Source organism: Monodelphis domestica, chromosome 5 (genome assembly GCF_027887165.1).
Source record: "Monodelphis domestica isolate mMonDom1 chromosome 5, mMonDom1.pri, whole genome shotgun sequence".
Classification (NCBI taxonomy): Eukaryota; Metazoa; Chordata; class Mammalia; order Didelphimorphia; family Didelphidae; genus Monodelphis; species Monodelphis domestica.
Genome location: NC_077231.1, coordinates 284362930 through 284384329, shown reverse-complemented (window position 1 = coordinate 284384329; position 21400 = coordinate 284362930). Strand labels below are relative to the sequence as shown.

The following is a 21400-nucleotide window of genomic DNA, read 5'->3' as shown; positions in this document are numbered from 1 at the left end:
CTTAGACTGCTTCCGATTTGGGAGCAAAAAGTTGGATGAAAGGGGAGCAGTGGAAGAGGTTGGGGACAGTTATTTCCTTTTTTAAAATAGCATCACAACCCAAAGACCATCTTGATTTGATTAGTAGTCCTATATAGTACTATATAGTTCTATTGATGCCAAGTGGTATATTCTCTACTGTAACTTTGTCACATTGTTTCCTCTAATAGTTTGGCATATTACAGATGAAGGAACATTGCAAAAAGTAAATGTTTTTGTTTTTTAATCATCAAAAGAAGTTAATTGCCTGTCATACTTAGTCCATAGCCCTATTTTTGTGCTTTGGGTATAGGGATATCTCTTTACTTGGGTTGCTATATCAAGGGCTTTGACTTACAGTATCTTGAACAGCTCTTACTTAAGGTAATATGTAGACAAATCCAGTAAAAATGGGCTTTGGTTATACTGTTTTAAAAAACAATACTTCCAACTCTGGTCAGATTCTTAGGGAGTAGGTATCTTTCAGCTGGTATCATCCTGATGCTTTCAGTGGTGAGTCCTTGAATGGATAGTATTAGGCTGTTAGATACCATTGTAAATTACTGAGCCTTATGCTATGACCGTCAGCTTCATTTTCAACTGTTAAGCAGGGTTAACAACATTGTGCTTTTTGCTTTTTCTGCCTCACAGGGTTTTAAAGAATAAGGGAAAAGCTCTTTGAAAAAATATAAAAAATGTAAAGACTCCTTCCTAAGTGTGCAGTGAAGGGTATATTTCTAGTAATAACCATAAATATCCCCAGGTACTTATATATTATGATTTATAAGTTATAACAGAATTCTATATGATACAGGGTCATTAGGATAGATAGATTTTTGGCATAAAAATTGGAATAAAGAATCTCCTACATCTTACGTTCTTTTAGCCATTCTATACTGGGGGGGGGGGGGGCTGAATATTCAGCCTTTGGCTGATTTAGATTTCATTTTTTTGGTCATTCTGTGAATATGGCACATAAGAGGATTTATAAAATGAAGGCTGAGTGGCATCATAACGGCTAGTTCTGCCTCTGACCCATTTACATGTATTACATAGGAAAGTCATTTCATTTTTTTCTAGGGAATTCTCTCGGAGTAAGAGTTACAACTGTAGTGCAGGTCTGGGAGTTAGTATGGCTAGTTGGTTTTTAATTGCCAAGTTTGTTAGTTACTGCTTGTGACCTTAGACATGCCCAATTCTGATTTTCCTTTATGTGCAAGACAGAGTAGATGCCCCCTAAAACTGTTTCATGATCCTATGAAAGTAGTTAGATTGATGATGTAGATTGGTGGAGGGAATTTTTACAACTGAAGGTAATCCTACCAGGATGAACTTGGTATTGACAAAATTTTAAAAACATGTCAACTTAAAGGTAATGGAATATATTAAATTGCATGTTACTAAGGCCATACTTAAAATAATAGAAGAATCTATCTTAAGGTTCTTTTCAGCTCAAATTTCTTGATTTGAGTATTAAATATTATGCATTGGAATGGGTGCTAATTAAACAGACATTTTCTTTGGTGGATTTGATTCAGGTATTTGCCACACTTGAGATTTTGGTTAACAAGCAATCATGGGAAAGGGGATTTTGAGATTTATTACAGGCACTGAAGAAAGACCACTTTACTAAAGGTCTTTGTCACACTCTTCACTCTTTTGAAGAACTTTTCTTTTTTTAACCCTTTCTGTCTTAGAAGTGATCCTAAGAATTGGTTCCAAGGCAGAAGAGTGGTAAGGGGTAGGTAATTGGAGTTATGTGACTCCAGGGTCACATTGGTTTTTAAGGACAGATTTGAATCCAGCGTGTCCTATCAACTGATAGCCACCCAGCCCTCTTGTCTCCCCTTTGAGGAACTCTTGTTTAATGCTAGAGCTACACTGTTTCCTTTTTTCTGCCTTCTTGAACTTACAGTAGGTATTTTCTCAAACTCCTATGTGCTAAGTACTCTGTTTAGTTCTGTAAATAAAAAAGGAAGCAAGAGTCCTCTATCCTCTGGGCAGTTGATAATCCAATTTGATGGAAATTTCAAAAATGTACTCTAAAGCCAAATCAGATTTAATGGGATAACTCATAGCTATAAATAGGATACCTACAGGATAAGGCATAATAAACTTTTAAAAGTAATTTTGTTCCATTTCAGTTGTGTCCTCATTCTTTAGGGGACCTCATTTGGAGAGTGGTTTGACATTTTCTTCTCCAGCTCATTTTATAGATGAGGAAATTGAGGCAAATACTTCCGTGACTTGCCTGGGGTCACATAGCTAGAATCTGAGGATAGTTTTGAATTTAGGAATCCTTAGCCCAGCACTGTTATTTATCTCTGTCCTTTTTTTTTTTTGTCAATTTATATACTCTTAACTCCATTCAGCATTCGGTTTGGATAGATAAAATCAAAGTACATTTTCTATTGAATGTGCAGTCTTATTTAAAGTGACAGGTGACAATCTGATGCTGAAGGGGAGGAAGCATGTTACACAAATCAAAACTGAAGAATAACTCATTTATGGGCAGGGCCTTTGGATGAAATTGTGATTTTTGGTACCACAGCCAACCTGTTAACATTATAATATAGTAGTTGATGTTTGTGACTCATGAGTCATCAAGAAAAAGTTAACTATGTTTTACTCAAAAAATGTAGAAAAATAATATAGCATTTCTTTATAGAAACAATGGGATAATGTGTATAAAGCTTTTACATGGCAACTCCTGATATGAAAATTACCCCATAAATCTCAAACTGATATATACGTGTCTGTCATTGAGAATCAGTTGAGCTCAGGTCCAAGAGAGACTTTGTCATCCAAAGATTGGATGCTTGATTTTGGCCAAAGCAATCAGTGCCTGAAGATAGGCCATTTAAGGTGTCATTTAAGATTATTATATGATTTCCTAACTGAGGGGCCTGGGTCCCAATTCAGTTTTTAAAAAAATAACCATAAACACCATGTTTAATTGGTGTTTTAATGATGTGGCTACAGTTCAAAACTTGATAAAGTAAGTTTGGATTGAATATTTACTTAATGTTTTGCTTTTCTTACTCATAATCCTATTTAATGAGATACTATTGTACTATTTTAAGTTCTTGACCATGAGCAATTGAATTTGGAAGGATTTCTTTCTGGGGAATATTTTGGTGGAAATAATAAATAATAGGGCTACTTTAATCTAGGAGTTTTGCTTTTTCCTTCCTTACGTCAGGGGATTTTTTTGTCTTTAAAGACTAACTTCATATTATTAGGGATCTAATTGTTGATTTTTTTTTAAAACAGCAACTTTTTGAGCAAGAAAAGCTTGAATGAAGCCTAGATCTCACCTTGATACCAAAATGTTTTTTAAAGTAGATTTTATTGATATCTTTTGTTTTTCTCCCTTTATACTCCTCTCTCCCAGAAAGCCATTCCTCAAAAAAATTTTTAAAGGAAGGAAAATCAAAGCCAATTAATATAGTGAAAAAGTCTGATATGCAGTGATCCATACCTGTAAACTATTTTTCTCCACCCAACTCCCAAGGAGTGGTGCAAGTTTCATCTATTTTCTTTGGGGCCAAGCTTCTACTATATAATTTCACAACATTAATCATTCCTCTTGGCCCATTGTGTATTTTCCTAACTTTCTTCACTTAGCATCAGTTCATCTAAATATTTCTCTGCATTTATTTATTTATTTATTTATTTCAGCACAGTAATAGTATATTCATATATGATTAACATTTGTTGAGCCATTTCCCAGTTGATGGCATCTTAATATTTTAAGGCAAGGTATTAAGAATGTTTTTATTAGTACTTAATTTTTCTTTTTAACTGTTGACATTGTTTCACAGTGTTCTTCTCAAAGAGTTTGTTTTAATAATGGCCAGAGGAACACACTGCTGAGAAATAATGAATCTAGGAAATTAAGATTTTTTCATATCCCTGATATGCCAGATTTTCTATTCACCTAGAGAACTGTGTTTTCTGTTAGTTTAGGGACAAAGTATGATTATATAAAGTTGTAAAGACAAACTTTTTAAATTTTTTCAGTCCTAACCTGTCTTAGAATTAATACTAAGTATCATTTCTAAGGCAGAAGAACAGGTAAGAGCTAGGCAATTGATTTAAATGACCTGCCCAGGATCACACAGCTTAAGTATTTAAGGTCACATTTGAACTCGGGACTTCTCATCTCCCAATCTGGCTTTCCATCCACTGAGCCATCTACCTGCCCCTGTGAGTCAAAACTTCAAAAAAATTAACACTCATCCAAATGAATATTTTCCTAAAGCCCCCTTGAGACCCAACCATACACTTGTTCAAGTGATGGTGCCATTCATTGTTCAGGACTGTTTGGGACATTTTTCTTTTGCAAATCAAGTCTCCTTACTATAGTCATTGGAGGATTCCTCTTTGGTTCTTATACCTTTCTCTTACCTCCCTTCCATTCTTTTCCTTCTATCCTCAGCTTAACTTTTCTCTGCAAAATTCCTGCTTCCTGAGCCAACAACCCTGTTTGCTGGCTGTAGCCAAGAGAAAAGAGGGACTTATCAGCCAGATTCAGGCTGGGTACCAAAGAAAGCCTTGTTTTTGTATACTGCCTGTCTTCTCTAAATGCTGCCAACTGATAACTTGGGTATAAGTGGCTGAGTGCCCTAAATGCAAATTTTAGAAGAACTTGTGTAAAAATACAAGTTAATGATTTGGTGGGGAAGCACAACTAATATATATAAAGAGGTTTTGTTTTCTTCATTATAATCCTTAATTCACTCATGGAAGGGAAAGGGACCTTAAAAGGGGGTCTGTTGCCTCATGTCATAGGGAAAGCACAGGCATGTTATCCCCAGGAAAAGAACTGATGAAACTAGAACTTAGTTTTCCTGACTTATGTCTAGTACAGTGGGAGAAGGCGGTTTAAGTAGAGATCATAAAAGTGTTTACAAACATGTTTACAAAGTTTTTTTTAAGCATTATAGAGTTTGCACCAAAATGAGTTTTTTCTTGGGTTTTAGGATACTGGTAATTTGGGTCTCAGTTTTCTCATCTGTAAAATTGAAAGGATTCGTTTCTTTCTAATGCCAAATTTTTTTGGGGGGGTTGTGCTTTAATAAAGAGGTTTGGTTGTATATTTTCATTTAATGCTGTATATTTTCCTTTAATGGTATATCAATTTTTTTGTGTTGAGATTTTAAGGAAAAGTTTAGAATTATTCTATTTGCATAAAGTTACTGGTTAAAACAATGCTTAAAAATAACATGGTTGGGAAAGGGGCCTGACCAAGATCTGCTTATTTTAAGGTTAAGCATAATAATTGTAGGCATTATTTTCTAAAATTTTTACTTGGAGCATTGAGTGTTGCCTTTTTGCAGACTATTTAAAATAGAAATTCTTAAGCTTACTAGTAATGAATTTTACTTTTTCATTCTAAAATCTAGTAATATGTGACTTTAAAATCTGTAAAGCACATTATAAGTAAAGATTATATTTATAATGTGCTTTAGTTGTTTAAAACTACTGAGACTTGGAGACACCCCCGCCCCCAATATGTAATTGCATTTGATTCTAATAATCTTGTGTGGTAGAGTACTATATAGGTATTTTCCTTACCTTAAGAGATAACTAAGTAATTTGTTAGAGAAGGATTCCTAGGTTCCATCTGAGGAGACAGTAGTTAAAACTGAGAATATTAAGAGACTTGTCATAATAACCTAGTTCAAAGGTTCAGTTTTCAATGTTGCCTCCAGAATATTGCCCTTGAAAAGAACTTTTAGGTGTTCATTCAAAAAAGACTTAATAATAGTACTTTCCTAAGGGGGACATTCTTAAGCGTTAGCTGACAAAGCAGAATTAAGTTTGCTTGTTTTTCTCCAGTTTTCTACCTCTCGTTTTCTGTTCTTGCTCTTTACTTTTCCCCAACATTGTCCCCTCTTCTGTTATCTTAGGAAAATATTTTCAGAAGTCCTCCTTCCCATTCCAAAACATATACACAACCAAACTAGTCTGTTGTGTTCCTACTAGCCCATGATATGTTGCCATTTCCTAAAAAGAAAAAAAGATTGGTAGATTGGTTTTGTAGTCTGTTAAATTCGAAGTTTATATTAGATTTTCCCCCCTACAAGCTGAACTTAAAACTAAAGCCCTACTGTATTAATTTAGAGTGAATTATCCTTAAGAGCAACTAAACTTTTAACTATTCTTGAAATTTTTCCTAATATTTCTTTTTAGTCTTAGATTACTATATATGCCATTATTTTCCAATAGTGAAAAGGAAGAAGATGATAACGAGAAGAGAGAAGATCCAGGGGATAACTGGGAAGAATCTGGTGGTGGTGGCATAGAAAAATCATCTGGTCCTTGGAATAAAACGGCTCCTGTTCAAGCACCTGCTCCAAGTATTGGTAATGGTTGTTTGTTTTTTTTCCCCCTCAAGTTAGAGTATCATTTCATAATTCATAGTTTAAATAATCAAGCCTTAATTATCTAAGTGGAGGCTTGGGTTTTTCCCATAATGCTTGAATTTCATTTGTTGTGTCACTGCAGATTTTTCACATAGTTTGGTAATTCTCTCCCTTTTATTTAAAACCCTTTTGTGTTAATAGCCTAGAGTCAGTCCTTAATTGAAAATAATGTTTTTCTATTATTGCTGTTTTTAATTCTGTATGTAAACTAGCTACTAGACTGCTTTACCAGAAATTCCTTTTAAAAAATTCTAGCCTGCTATTCTAGTAGAAACCAGTAGAATAGTATTTTTACTATGATGATCAGTATAAGCCTTATTAATCAATATTTATAAAAAGTATTCCATTAACAGTGGTTCCTCTTAAGATTTTTTGTGGGAGAGGGAATTTAACTACCAAAATTTCATTGTGATTAAAGCTTACTCATTTTTTACCCTCATAAAAAAGTGCACAGATTGTTTTTTCCTTAATCCTTTTCATTTCTATTTGTGTCTGAGATTACTTATTTTACCATCTATAAAATCTAATAATGCATTTAGTTCTATTAACATTTAATTCTATTGTAACCATTGCTTTTTACTTAATATTATAAGCTTGGTAATTAATTTTGCTTTCGTGAACAGCACCACATTGTTTACTAAGAATGAATTGACTAGAAGTTTAGTACATACAGTAGTACTTGTGTAAGACTACTATTGCTCAGAGAAGTGAGGACCCCCCGCTGGTCTTGATATCTCTTGTATGTGTTGGATCCTTTCTCTTATGGTTGGCAGGTTAACTTGTGGTCTGTTTGAAAATGACACAAACATAGCATAGCACCAAATAGAATTTATTCTTATTAGAAGACTCCTATTTAAAGCTTACCTAGATGGACTGATGTAAAGTATATCTCGTTTCATGTGGTTGATAGGAAGCAAAAATATTTTTCTGTGCCTATAAGCTTACTGTTTTTTCACCAAATCATTTTTTATGTTAGTTACAGAAACCCCAGAACCTGTTATGACTGGTGGTGTATACAGGCCTCCCGGTGCCAGGGTGACTACAACAAGGAAAACACCACAAGGACCACCAGAAATATACAGCGATACACAGTTCCCATCATTGCAGTCCACTGCCAAGCATGTAGAAAGTCGGAAGTAAGTGTAGTTAGTTAAATAATTTTGGGAAATTTGAAATGACATTTAATATTTTTAGGTTTTTCATTTTATTCGTGCCTTTTCCCTCCCTTGACAGGAAATCAAGGAAGAGGGATGAAAATGATCCGATAAAACTTATTAACATCTTAGCATTTTTAACTGATTGCTAAGAAAGAATTGGGCTTAAGATATATCCAGGAGAAAGGAAATGGACCCTGGAAAGGGAAAAAATAATGAGAACACCCTAGAGGAAAATACTTTTTTCCAGGGTAATTTTAAAGATATGGAAAGTCTTGCATTGTTGAAAGTTCTTAAAACAGTATTTCATTTCTTCAACCTGTTCCATATTGCGTTGTAAGTAGAAATGTCATTAGATTGGTGCATGTTCAGTGAACGCATGAGAGGCGTTAGACTTAATATAAGCATGAGGAACATGTATTTCAGCAGTTAATGAAAAATGTTTTGTGTAATTTCTTTACCTAAGCAGTTACAATCTTACTTGGGAACTGTCTCCTTCCTTGTTCCTTGCTCCACCATCAAAAAAGTGGGGAGAATTGTTCAGTTTACACCAAATGTTAGTACTGCTTCTGGACATAGTGGGTGGCTTCCAAAACAGAACCCAGGCTCTTCTTTCCTATGTTCTCTTTAAGAACACAGCAGTTTGAGAATGATCTTTTGCTTTGCCTTGTTTGTTCAGCATTATACTCTTAAAAATTAATAAATAAAAAGCCATTTCCTTATATTTGAACATGTATTTCCCAAAACTTCATGTGCCCTCATCTCCCCCCCCCCCTTATCCTACTAACTTCTGAGATGAAACTTGTAGAAGTTAGTCAAGTTTTTTAGCTTGACTCATGACTTTTACAAAAGAAGAGCTAGATCAATTTAAATCTTTTGATATTAAGGAAATAATAGTAAACCTAGTACATTTCAAATTAAATTACCATGCCAAATGGGAAATACTAATTTTTAGATTTGTTTTCAAACTAGCCTTGAAATTAGCTACAGTTAATACTGCAGGACAGAACACTTGAATATTGTGAAAATAGGCCCATCTGAGGAAGCACTTGTGTATTTTATTTAGTTGAGACCTTCTATTTTTATATCAAAAGGTTAATTAAACTCTAAAAATGGCTGATAAGCTCTTTTAGAGGAGTTATAGTAACTTGATAGCATTCATCCCCGTTTCCCCCCACCTTACATTCTTCTTGGGGTTGGTTTTTTTCAAGGAAGATTATTTCAAAACTACCTTAGTTAAGAGATATTTACTGATTCCATTTCTTTTCCCTTAGGGATAAAGAAATGGAGAAGAGCTTTGAAGTAGTAAGACACAGAAATAGAGGTAGGGATGAGGTTTCCAAAAACCAGGCACTTAAGCTGCAGCTAGACAACCAGTATGCTGTGCTTGGGGATCAGTAAAGCTGCCCACACATTACAATTAAGGAATGGCTTTTTGATAACCCTCCTACTAAGGTAACTAAACTACAGCTAACGGCCATGAACAACAACCCGTCTTGTGATGTCTGCTGGATCTCCTGCAGCATGTGCAGACTGTTTGACATCAGCGATCGGCTGAGCTGCTGCCCTGTGGAAGCTTAATGTGGTATACACCATTGGATGTGGGGGAATTCTCAATGTTATAAATTGCTTGAACTAGATTCACCAGTGTTCTTTGATAATTACTTTGGGAAAACAAAAAATCCCTCAAACCTGCAGCCAGTGGTCATTTCGAAATCTTTTTATGTTCAGATACTGAGCCTTCGTAAGGGTTGACTACCTCAGATTTGCTGCACTCATTGTGGACACCATGTGGATCACAACTTCTGGATAAGAAGGTTACAGCTATTAAGTGGCGATGTGAAACTTGAAACCAGCTCTACTGGATTCCTATCAGAAATCCTGCAAAAGTCAGCCATTTGGGTTCTGATCTGCTATAAATGACAAAGATTTAAGTGACCTTAATTAACCTGTCCTGGGCCCCATCCTTAAGGAATACTTTCTCTAGTAGCTATGGCTATTTACGATTTCCTGAGGCGTACCACTCTCAAAAAGAACTGTGTTCAAATAAACCCATGCAGAGCTGTCGTGTATTTTTTTTTAACCCTTTAGCTGTAGCCCTATTCTGAGGTTACAAAAACTAAATTTAACCACACTTTGATGTACAAAGTGGGATTTGGGGGGTGGAGGGGAGGGGTTGAATGGTCCAATTTTTTTTCTTTAGCCATTTTGATTTGGATAGCACATGTGTTGTATTTTCCGCCAACAAGGCCTTCCTTGCTTTGACTTAGAATCTAAGTTCTTTGAACAGAGCATAATGCTTGGTTGAGTAACATGAAACATCTGTGAAGAAGGATTGTGAAATAAGTTTCATAACCTGATTTCCACCCCCAAGGGGCTGGAATGCCATAGCCTTTAAAGAGCAGTGGATGCCAAGGCTTGACTTCAGGTGCTGCTTAAAGCCTCTAATCACCAGGTCTTTAACTTGTACAGTATGTATTTGACAGGAGTACCCATATCTAGCAGGTGGGATTGTAACCTTTTTTTACTGCTAGAGTAGAGAGGTGTTCACTGACCTGTGAGTTTATTTCTAGCAAAACTGTCTTGCTCCTTTTAGACTTAAACCAATATGAGTACATCCTAATCATAAGCTTGGTGATATGTGCACAAGCTTTCCTGATGTTTCACAGATACTGACCAGTTGTGGGGTATCTATCTGACAGTTCTTCCAGGTGCCACACTTAGCCCCAAATTTTCAAGGTCAGGATGTTTATTGCTGCAATGATTATCCTGACTAGCTCTGTTTGATGTGTCTATTGCTGTTCAGTGGTTGGGGTGGGGGGGTGGGGGGGAGAGAATGGGGCAAAAGACAGGTGACATAGCACTTCTGTTTTTAATAGCTACAGGTTAAGCAATCCAGTAACTTAGTCCTTAAGTGGGACCTGACAAAGCCACCCAAAGTTATTGCCTATGGTATGAAAGTTTCATTCCATCTAACTTCAGATTCTGTTCCATCTTTCTTAGTTTTGTCACTTTGATTCAGTACAAATATTGCAAAGTGGTATGTGACCACTTGATGCGCAGAGTCTGAGTTTCTCTATATTAAATTACAATGCCAAATTCAGGAGTTGCAGACTTGCCACTGACAAGAGTGAAGCAAGTAGGTGAGTAAAACAATCTCCCTGATGTGATAGCATATTGTCTTGTAGGAGTTCAGATGCAAAAATCACAGTCTGGCTCCTAGAAGGGTTACTGACAGTGTCTCTTGGCAGCCCTTGCCAACTGCTTCTTGGCATAGTTGCTGGCATATCTGAAGGAATTGGCAGGCTAGCTCCCTGTCCTCTTATAAAGGTGTACCTGGACAAGTCGCTGAGCCAAGGAGGAGTTGGATTTTCAAAAGAGGAACAGGGCTTACTCGGTCAAACTGAAGACTTCTTTCGGGAACCAAAAACCTTAGTAAAAGAATTAAATAGAATTCTTGGACTTTGAGCCATCTATTTTCCCTGAAAAGTATGCATCTTTGCCAGCAGTGTCTTGTTGGATTATATTACTGAGGAATGAACTGAGATGATTATGTGGAAGTGTTATTTAATGGCATATTGTACTAGAAATTTGAAGACCTGCAGTAGATTTTAAATCCCAACTCTTGTTATAACATTTTTAAGAGATTGTGAAATTGTCAAAATGCACATTAATCAAGTTTTAATATACTGTATGATGGGTAGATGAGACTGTCCATTGTACCTTATTTCGTTATTTGAATTCTCAGGCATGGTTTTGGCAGTGCAAGAACCCTGTAACATTAACAAATTCAATAAAATGGAAATGTATATGGATCTTTGAGCCTGATGTTTTTTTCCTTAGACCTAATCAGTATGTGTGCTTGAACTCTTTAAAAGGGTAGGATGGGATTAGAGTGGAGAAGTGATCCTTGAAAAGGGAATGATTACCTTTGGTTACATTGATTTCAAAAACTCATTTTCCCTGCAAAAAGACTAAAGTTTCATGTTTTGGAGTGGAGGTGAGTCAACTTGATGTGACTGGAATTTTTAAAAAGTTGGACCAAGTTTAATTGCTTTAAATTTTCTTAATTTCCTAATATGAATATCGTAAATGTTAAATTGTTTAAGATGAGACACCCCAGATACTTTAGTTATAACTAATGCTTTCCCTCGAGACCAAATTTTTTTCTCTCCTGACTCTTGCTCTATCACTATTACACGTTTCTTTTTCTTACTATCCTTACCAGGTTATAAAAATATTAGATGGGTTTGTGACTGAAGATTTGAGGTTTTGACATTTCAAAAATGTATGTAAGTACTATGATTGAAAATTGGATTAAAACCAGTAGGGTGCCTTTTTTTTTTTTAATTCAGACTTTAATGCATATAGGGAATACAATCTTGAGCATAGAAACCTTATAATGTCTTTGTACCGAATGACTTTAATAGAGATTATATTTGGAGAAAGCAAAGCATTCAAATTTTCTTGAAAATTTCCACACTTGGGAGAGGTTAGGTGACTCTCAGGGGATTGACAGCTAGACTTGGAGATGGGGAAGCCCTGGGTTCAGATCTGACTTCAAATACCTAGCTGTGTGAGCCTGAGGTAAGGGTTTTTTTAGGAGGGGACTATATAGATGGGTCTCTAATAGTTATAGTAGTCAAATATCACCTCCCCGCCCTTAGCTAGGCTGGTCCTTGGGCAAAAGAAATAGAATTTTCTACCAGAACCATGCTTGAAAACTTCCCCAGTTTTTAGGACCTGCCCTGGGGCCATATAAAATCAGGAATACTTCACCACCACAGTGAGAAATCACAGGATTTAGGAGTAAGAAGGGACCCCAGCAGCCACCTAGTGCAACCCATACCCACAAAATGATCCTCACTAGGATGTACTTGGCAAATTGTCACCTCAATCTCTACTTGAAAACCTTTCATTCAAAGGGAGCTCACTGCTTCTGAAGACATCCCATTTCACTAATGGCAGCTGTTTAGGATTAGAATAGTTTTCTCACTGTTGGGGCTTTGATATAATAGCTTAATATTCTAGTTGTTTAAAAAAAGAAAAAATTTCCACTCATGCTTAATACATAATAGAACAGCAATTCTAAATTATTATATGTGTGTATGTGTGTATACACACACACAGCCATTATATACATATATACATTCTGCCAACACAAGGAGGGAACAAGCTCTTGATGACTTATTATTAAATCATTATTCTTTAATTTAAAAAACACCCAACTCTTACCTTCTGTCGTAGAATCAATATTATTTGTTGGTCCCAAGGCAGAAAAGCAGCAAGGGTAGGCAAAGTTGGTGCCCAGGGTCACATACTTGGGAAGTATCTGAGGCCAGATTTTAACCTAGGACTTTGTCTAGTCCTGGCTCTCAATCCAGTGAGCCACCTAGCTGCTGTTGTGACTAAATTCTCATTATAAATTATTTAATGTACATGATGGCCTCGAGGCATTTTGAAGTGTATAGAGAATTTTGCCTCTATAACACTAACATACTAAGTTGCCCTAGGCTACCATGTTGCCTGAGTTCTTGTGTTTGTTTCTTTACAATACTAAGACTGGAATATTTTTCTTGTGACTGCTCCCCAGTTTTGTTTCTATGCTTGTCTATGTGTATGTATTTGTGTGTTCAGCCCTTTGACTAAATCTCTATATGATTCATATTATGCTCCCTTCCCCACCCTTTGTTCCATGCTTGTATATTTTCAGACCACTAGGTAGAGGTTTCCTCCCCCACCTTCATGTCTGTGCTCTCATGATTCTTTTGCCTTTTTCCTCCCTCCAGAACCATCCTCTCCCCAGGACTTCTTTTTTCTTGCCTAGCCTCAAAAAACATTAAAGTTCTGATGAGACGCTTGTCTCTTCTTCCCCTTTTAGGGTGTTATCACCATGGCCCCTTCTTGTCCAAATAAGTCTTATGTTTTTCTGTTTCTTGAGTTTCAAAATTTCTACTTGGCCTTTGTCCCTGTCATAAGAGAAGTACTTGAAATTGCCCAAACCTCCATAGGATTATACTGGCTTTGCAGCATACATTACTCGGGGTTGTAAATTTTTCCTTTTTGCCTTTGGAATTTTCTGTTTCAACAAATCTCACATATGCCGAGTCTTATGTGAATCTGACTATTTTCTTTTTTTCCTCTTTAATGAGTTATTTTTTATTTTTTTAATTTTGTTTAATTAAGAAAGTTTTTCCATGGTTAAATGATTCATGTTCTTTTCCTCCCCTCCTCCCACCCCCCCTTCCGTAGCCAATAAGCAATTCCACTGGATTTTACATGTCATTGATCAAGACCAATTTCTATGTTATTGACATTTGTACTATAGTGATCATCTAGAGTCCACATCCCCAATCATAGCCCCATCGACTTATGATCAAGCAGTTGTTTTTCTTCTCTGTTTCTACTTCCACAGTTCTTTCTCTGGATGTGGAGAGCCTCCCTTCTCATAAGTCCCTCAGAATTGTCCTAGATCAGCGGTTTTCAACCTCAGTTTGTAGCAATGAGAATACATAATGCATATCAGGTATTTACATTCCGAATCATAACTGTAGCAAAATTACAGTTTTGAAGTAACCACCAAAATAATGTTTTAGATTGGGGGTCACTGCAACATGAGGAACTGAATTGCGGGGTCACGGCATTTGAAAGGTTGAGAACCACTGTTCTAGATCATTGCATTGCTGCTAGCAGAGAAGTCCATTACATTCAATTGTACCACAGTGTGATCGTTTCTATAAGATTCTCCTGGTTCTACTCCTTTTACTCTGCCTCAACTCCTGGAGGTCTTTCCGGTTCACATGGAATTCCTCTAGTTCATCATTCCTTTTAGCACAATAGTGCTAAAGTTTCCATCACCAACAGATACCACAGTTTGTTCTGCCACTCTCCAATCAAAGGGCATCCCCTCGTTTTCCAATTTTTTGCCACCACAAAGAGCACAGCTATAAGTATTTTGTACAAGTCTCTTCCTTTTCTCCTTGGGGTATATAAACCCAGCAGTGTTATGGCTGGATCAAAGGGCTGACAGTCTTTTAACACCCTTTGGCTATACTTCCAAATTGCCATCCAGAATGGTTGGATCATTTCACAACTCTACCAGCAATTCATTAATGTCCCTATTTTGCCACATCCCCTGCAACATTTATTATCTTCCTTTGCTGTCTTGTTAGCCAATCTGCTAGGTTTGAGGTGGTACATCAGAGTTGTTTTGATTTGCATTTCTCTAATTATGAGAGATTTAGAACAGTTTTTAATATGCTTATTGACAGTTTTGATTTCTTCATCTGAAACTTGCCTATTCATGTCCCTTGCCATTTATGGGGTATTTTCTTGATAATTTAAACTTTATGGATTCTAACTTTTTTTTAACATGGTGGCTCTGGATTTAGATTTTGATACTTCTGAGACTTGGAGTTCTTTTTAGAAGTTGAAATGGAGAGGGAGAGAACACGAATCATGTAACCATGGGAAAATACTTTTTTTTTTCATGTTTTATTTTCTTTTATTCACTTTGTTAAATATTTCCCAATTAAATTTTTTTAAAATATATTTTATTTGATCATTTCCAAGCATTATTCGTTAAAGACATAGATCATTTTCTTTTCCTCCCCCCCACCCCCCATAGCCGACGCGTAAGTCCACTGGGCATTAGATGTTTTCTTGATTTGAACCCATTGCTTTGTTGATAGTATTTACATTAGAGTGTTCATTTAGAGTCTATCCTCTGTCATGTCCCCTCAACCTCTGTATTCAGGCAGTTGCTTTTTCTCGGTGTTTCCACTCCCATAGTTTATGGAAAATACTTTTTAAAAATAAAAATTATATTAAAAATAAGTTGAAATGTAGATTCTGGCCTTGTATTATTTTCAGTATCTGGATAATTTTCATTTATCTGAAAAAAAGGGTACAGGTTATGTTTTTTGTGATTTAATTGTACTTAAAATCTTTCCTTGACCTATTTTCCAGGTCTGTTTTTAAAACTCCTATCTCATTCTTTCCATTTTTCAGCCTCAATTACAATAATTAATTTTTTATCTCTTCATTTCTATCCATAGTCCTTGTGAAAAATCCCTTTTCTCCTTTGATTCTCTGCAATTGTAGTGGGGTTAGATTTGTAATACTTTTTCATCCTGGAAAGTCTCTAGTTCACTCATCTTTTCTAGCCTTTGAATTGGGGTTTTGTGTTCAGATCAGGTTCTGCCCCTTGCTACACTTTGGGTCTTGCTACACTGGCCTTCAGCCCCATGAATTCTTGTGACATCTTCCCAGAGTTAAATTCTTTGGATCTTTTAAAGTCCCCTATGCTTTCTCAGGACACTGTTAGGACTCTTAGAGCTCCTGGGATGATGGGCTCACTTTTCCTATTGCTTGAGGCTTCAGGATATTGCTCACCTCTGCGGGGGTGTATTCCTCATTGGATTTCTTGTTCATTCTTTGGCCTACTACAAACTAAAAGAGTACTGGCTTAGAGTATCATTGGCGTTATTGGGCCATCTTCCTTCCATGTAGCCACTTAGTGCTAAGATTACAAGTGAACCACTCATTGCAGCGTGCTGAAGACATTGTTCAACACAACATAATAGCTACTAGCCTTTTTGTAGTGCTGATTCAGAGTTTGTACATTGCTCTCCCATAATGGGTTTTTTTTTTTTACATTCTAAATTGTTTCTTCCTGGAAACCAGATCCTAGAGCAAAAACTGACATACAGCTTGAAATTTACTTCAAATCACTTTAGATGCATTGATATTTTGAGCTTCTCAGCAGGTCCTATGAGAATAAGTAATCTAAGTAGTAGTTTCTAATTGTTTTACTGACACAGATTGAGATTCAACAGCTTGGTCTTGATGACAGCGTATCTCAAATGAGATATTAACCTAAATCCTTTCTGACTCAGTGTAGAAAGTTTGCTCTCATAACTGAACTTGTCTCAATAAAGGAACAAGTTTCTAATGTGTGATCATTAGCTCCACATCAATACTTTTTTGACTGCTGGGATTAAGCTGGAAGGGGATTTGCTCTTGGCTTTGCTCCAGATATTGTTCAAAAAGCTGAATTTTCTGTTGGCATTCAGACAAAATGCTCACAATAGAATTTTTCCTAGGATATTTTGTAGTCCTTTATGAGAGAAGCAGGTGATAAGATTAAGCTGATAGGAGACATTTGTCCTGTGACACCGTTAAGAATTCAGCCTATTATTTTACTTCACACTAATTTTATAGACAAAGAAATTGAGTCTCAGGTTAAGTGAATCATCAGATTATATAGATGAGTTGTAACTTTAAACTGACATAGTAAGTGCTATATTCTCTTCCATAGCAACGGTGCAGTTGTGAGTCTCATTTCACGTAAGTTTTAGGGTGATAGAGGTTAAATTTGCCTCTTGCAGGAAGATCAAGTTCTATTTATCACCCATACTCATGGGTATACATAGTACCATGAGTTGGCCCTCATTCAATATATTGCCTTCCATGACTTTTAATAGGTCTTTACTATCACCATTTTATGCCTGCAGCTGCTCTAGTGCTAGGTAGGTTATTTTTTCCTGTTAAATATATATAGTTGTTTTTTATTTTTGAATTACACTTTTTCTTAATATATTCCTTTTCCTCTAACCAGCAAACCATCCCTTGCCTGAAAAATTTTAGGGAGAAAAAAACCAAAACATCAATTGAATATGATAATATAGGCAATAATTCCTCCTCTTTACTTATAATTAAGGGGAAAGGGGATGGATTTTCTCAGCTCTTCTGTGCCACAGTTTTATTGTTTGGTTTTGTTTGTTATTTCACTTTGCATTAAATGTACTGTTTTTCTGGTTCGTTGTTCTGCTTAAATTCATGTATGTTTTTCTATGCTTCTGAATTCCTCATGTGTTTCTTATTGGTGCTGTCATATTTCATTATACTATTAGAACCTAGTTGATTTAGCCATTTCACAATTGATGGGTTTACTTCATTTAATAAAATAGTTGGCATTTGTATAATGTTCATAAGGCTCATTTTTTCTGATGAAACAGTTTGAGAAAGGACAAGTGACTTTCCCCAGGCCTCACAGTAAGGATTTGAGGCAGGATTTGGATTTGGGTCGCCCTCACCTAGCCCTTTATTCACTGCTTCTATGGTGGTGTATATGGGACCTTTCTTATTGGTTTCTGAGAGTAAGTAAGCCTAGTGGCAGAGTAATCTCAGAGTCACAGGGTATAGCTTTTTTAGTCACTTTAAAGCATATTTCTATATTACATTCCAGAAAGGTCAGACTAGTACACATCTCTACCCACCAGGTGGATACAGTGTATCAGTTATTTACTTCTGTCATTTTTGAACATTTGCTGGAAAAAAAAACAAAACTCAGTTTAAAGAGCAGTTTATTATAGAGTTGTTGAGATGACTATTCTTTGGAAAATTGTATCCTTTGACCACTTGTTATATATCCAGTGTGTGTATGTTCTCTATCTTGAATTTTCAGGAGAGTCAGCAGGCCATAATGGATAGAGAGGTGGGCTTGGAGCCAAGAGGACCTGGGTTCTGGGCCCTCCTCTTAATAGATTGGCTTTGTGACTGGGCAACTCACTTAAAACTTTTTATCACTCCAGGTGACAACCGAAGTATAAGTTGAGGGAAAGAGTAACCTATCTGCATTGGTAGAGAAGGTTTTCTTCTCTAAGAGTTCCCTTTCTTAACTTGGGGTTTCATATCTATCCATCAATTTTTTAATCCATACTTTCCTTCTTAGAAATTCTAAAACACAAGAGTGGCAAGAGCTAGGCAATTGGGGTTAAGTGACTTCCCATGAGGTCATTCAGCTAGGAGTTGTTTGATTCCAGATTTGAACCCAGGCCCTCCCAACTCCAGACCTTACTCTATCCACTGTGCAACCTAGCTGCCCCTTTTCAGATATATTTGAGGAATTCCATATTTCTATTACCTTTGTAGTATTTATTGTACAAAATTGTTTCAATTTCATATCATTGAAATTAAGCTATTTTGTAATTTCCATTTGATTATTTCCTTTACAATAGTTGCAAAAGATACTGATCACATTTTCTTCTGATTAAAAACATTAAATGACTAGATTGGATAATCATTTTTAAAATTATTGTGGTATCTGGTGTAAGGTGTTGATCTGAAACTTTTCCTTGTAAAGTTCTTGTTAAATGACAATTTTTTACAAGCTAATTATCAAATACTAAGTTATTTAATTTATGAACTCATAAGATAGTCTGTTCCACTGGTCCACTTCTCTCTTTTAACCCTAATAGTTCTGATGATTATTATGTAAGGTGAGGTCTGGAAATTATTCTTCTTTTTACATTTCATTACTTCCCTTATTCTAGTGTAGGTTTTATTCGAATTATTTTATCCAACTTTATAGAAAGTGCCATCCCATTTCAGTTTAAAGTTCTCTCTATTCTCAGAGGTTTGCAACTTAAGTGCTTTAGTCAAATAAGATTGTGTGACTTGGCAAGAAACTGGTTATGAGTAAAAATGAGGTTTGGAAATAATCCTTAGTTGATTGAGAAAGTTTTTTTAAAATGTCTTGGGAGGCTGATGAGAGCCTCTTCCACCTCTAAGGAAAGTAAGACAGGTTTTCCCAAGGTAACAGTAGGTGGAAAGTCATTCAGAAGGCAGGCCAGGTCTTTCACTGATGGTGAAGATTTGCAGTACCATGGCCAGAAGGACCTTCTACCACAGGTACACGTGTCTGCCCTTGTTGAAACCTCCTTCAAAGGAAACCTATTTTCCAAGCCCAGTCATATTGGGGATCATTATATAAGAGAAAGGAAAATTTGTCTTTACATGAGGCTTAAATTTTGCCTCTGAAGTTTAGCGTTAGAGCTGGTAGGGACCTCAGGAAAGCCAAGCCCAGTCTCACCCACTGTGGTAGAGGCTGGCATGCAAAGGACAAGCTGGAGATAGATCATCTGTCAGTCTAATGAAGATTCCTTTTGGAATGTGACTGGATTTCAGGGTCTTTGGCTGATGGTGGAGACTGAAGCTAGAAGCTGGTTTTATATCTGGGACTTGAGATAATCAAGTAGGAGGTGATTTGGCTGATTTGAAGGAAGGAGAAGAAGTAGGACAATCGTCCTTATATCTCTCTCTGACTGGTTCTGCTTCATGTTAGTGACTGAATTGCCATTTTTCTCAATATCCTCCAACCTAACACTCATTGTAGATAATAGGGAAAACCCTACCCCTCTTACCTCCCATCCTTCACCCTTGTCCCGTCTTCCCCAAATAAACCCTTGTTTAACAAAGAAGATTAAAAACTTTCATTGAAACCTCACAGCTCCCACTCTGAGTGACTTGAAGGAGCCTGAAGAAGGGAGGAGGGGAAGCTGAAAGGCTTCTGAAGAGGGAGGTACAAAAAGGAGGAGGTTAGACAAAAAGAAGATAACTACCTGAACCATTAGTTATCCAGTATCCATCAAATATACCCTCAAATATCATCGATTACAGATTGGCACCCCTAAGAAGACTCAACTTCACAATCCCTAAGAAACAGCAGAAAAATGTTTAAATACTCTGGAGCTGTTGTGATGGCAGCCACTACTGGTTTTTGGGTATATAACATTCTCTATAGCAAAATGACCGCATGATTTTTGATTCTCTGGATTACCTTGGCAGCACCCCCATGTTTATACTCCAGTTGCCATTTCAGACTGAAACTATATTGTGTCAGATTTTGGCTCAAGTTTACATCATTTCTACAGCAGCTTTACGGACTCTGACCTATTTGAAGAATATCTATAGATTTGTAATCCCCAAAAAGGCAGCACAGATAATGGTGGTGGATACTAACTTGGAAAATGTTAAGAACTTAATTTGAAGAATTTATCAAGGCGCTAAAAGGTTAGATCAGATTAAGGACAAGAACAATGGCCAGGCAGATAGTACACCCAAAGAAAAAGAAATCAAAGGTTAATGAAAAGGGAAATGACAGTGACAAGGACACTAAGTCTGATAGTGAACCTGAAAAAATTTTTCCACTGAAGGTCACTAAATTATTAAGTCCAGCTGTTGTGTTACAATCTAAAGTGCATAGACAGTTTACATCCCAGAAACTTGATTCCCTGAAGAATTGGGGTTCCAAAATTTATCATCAACCCTTTTAGATGCAGAAAGAACTGAAATGTGCTTTCCAGATCTTTGACCCTGATTTCCAAGATGTAGAATTTCTTGTCTGAACTGTTTAGTCCCCGTGAGCATCACCAATTCATTGAGAAGACCAGGTCAGATAATAGCCTGACTAGTTGGCTCATAGAGGATTAAAGGGAAGACCTTGATTTTGCAAATCCCACAAGCATGACCTACTTGAGGAAATGTAGGGAAGACTTGCTCTAAGCTATTAAGCTCTGTTGCTCGAAGCCTGACACATGGGCAAGATTTGATAAACTCGTACAAAATAAAAGGGAACATCCAGCCACATTCATAGATCATCTCTCTGAAATGGCTGAATCAATTAGGGGTTTAGAGGCAAATAGTGAAGAATCTACTAATTGTGTGAGAAGACAGTTTTTGAAGGGACACACACCTCACTTGAAGAATTTTTTAAACATTACTTCCCTAAGTATGATACTGTAAGTCTGATTGAATTACGTGGAACTGCCAGTTACCTTCATGACAGTCTTTCAGAACAACATAAACAAATGCAAGATTTAAAAGAAAAATTGGAGGTAACAAATATGCCCTCAAATATCTATTACGCTACCCTGACTTTTATTATTTTTTTAAAGTTATTTTACCAATTACATGTAATAACAGTTTTCCAAATCAGTTTTTGAAGTTAATATG

General features: G+C 36.4%; 1 protein-coding gene across 6 annotated transcripts in view; it reads left to right on the top strand.

The window, feature by feature from the left end:
* CDV3 (CDV3 homolog) overlaps positions 1 to 21400 on the top strand; it is a 36739-nt gene that overhangs the window by 3609 nt on the left and 11730 nt on the right. For 3 of the 6 annotated variants that reach the window (XM_001379634.3, XM_007505089.3, XM_007505088.3), the window contains exons 3-5: positions 6253 to 6389; positions 7426 to 7585; positions 8878 to 11418. In XM_001379634.3, coding sequence (XP_001379671.1) covers positions 6253 to 6389; positions 7426 to 7585; positions 8878 to 9004 — 424 coding nt within the window. In that variant the 3' untranslated portion in view covers positions 9005 to 11418. Of the gene's footprint in view, positions 1 to 6252; positions 6390 to 7425; positions 7586 to 8877; positions 11419 to 21400 lie in introns of those variants that run through there. The other 3 variants (XM_007505086.2, XM_007505087.2, XM_056800230.1) reach the window with 3 other exon arrangements.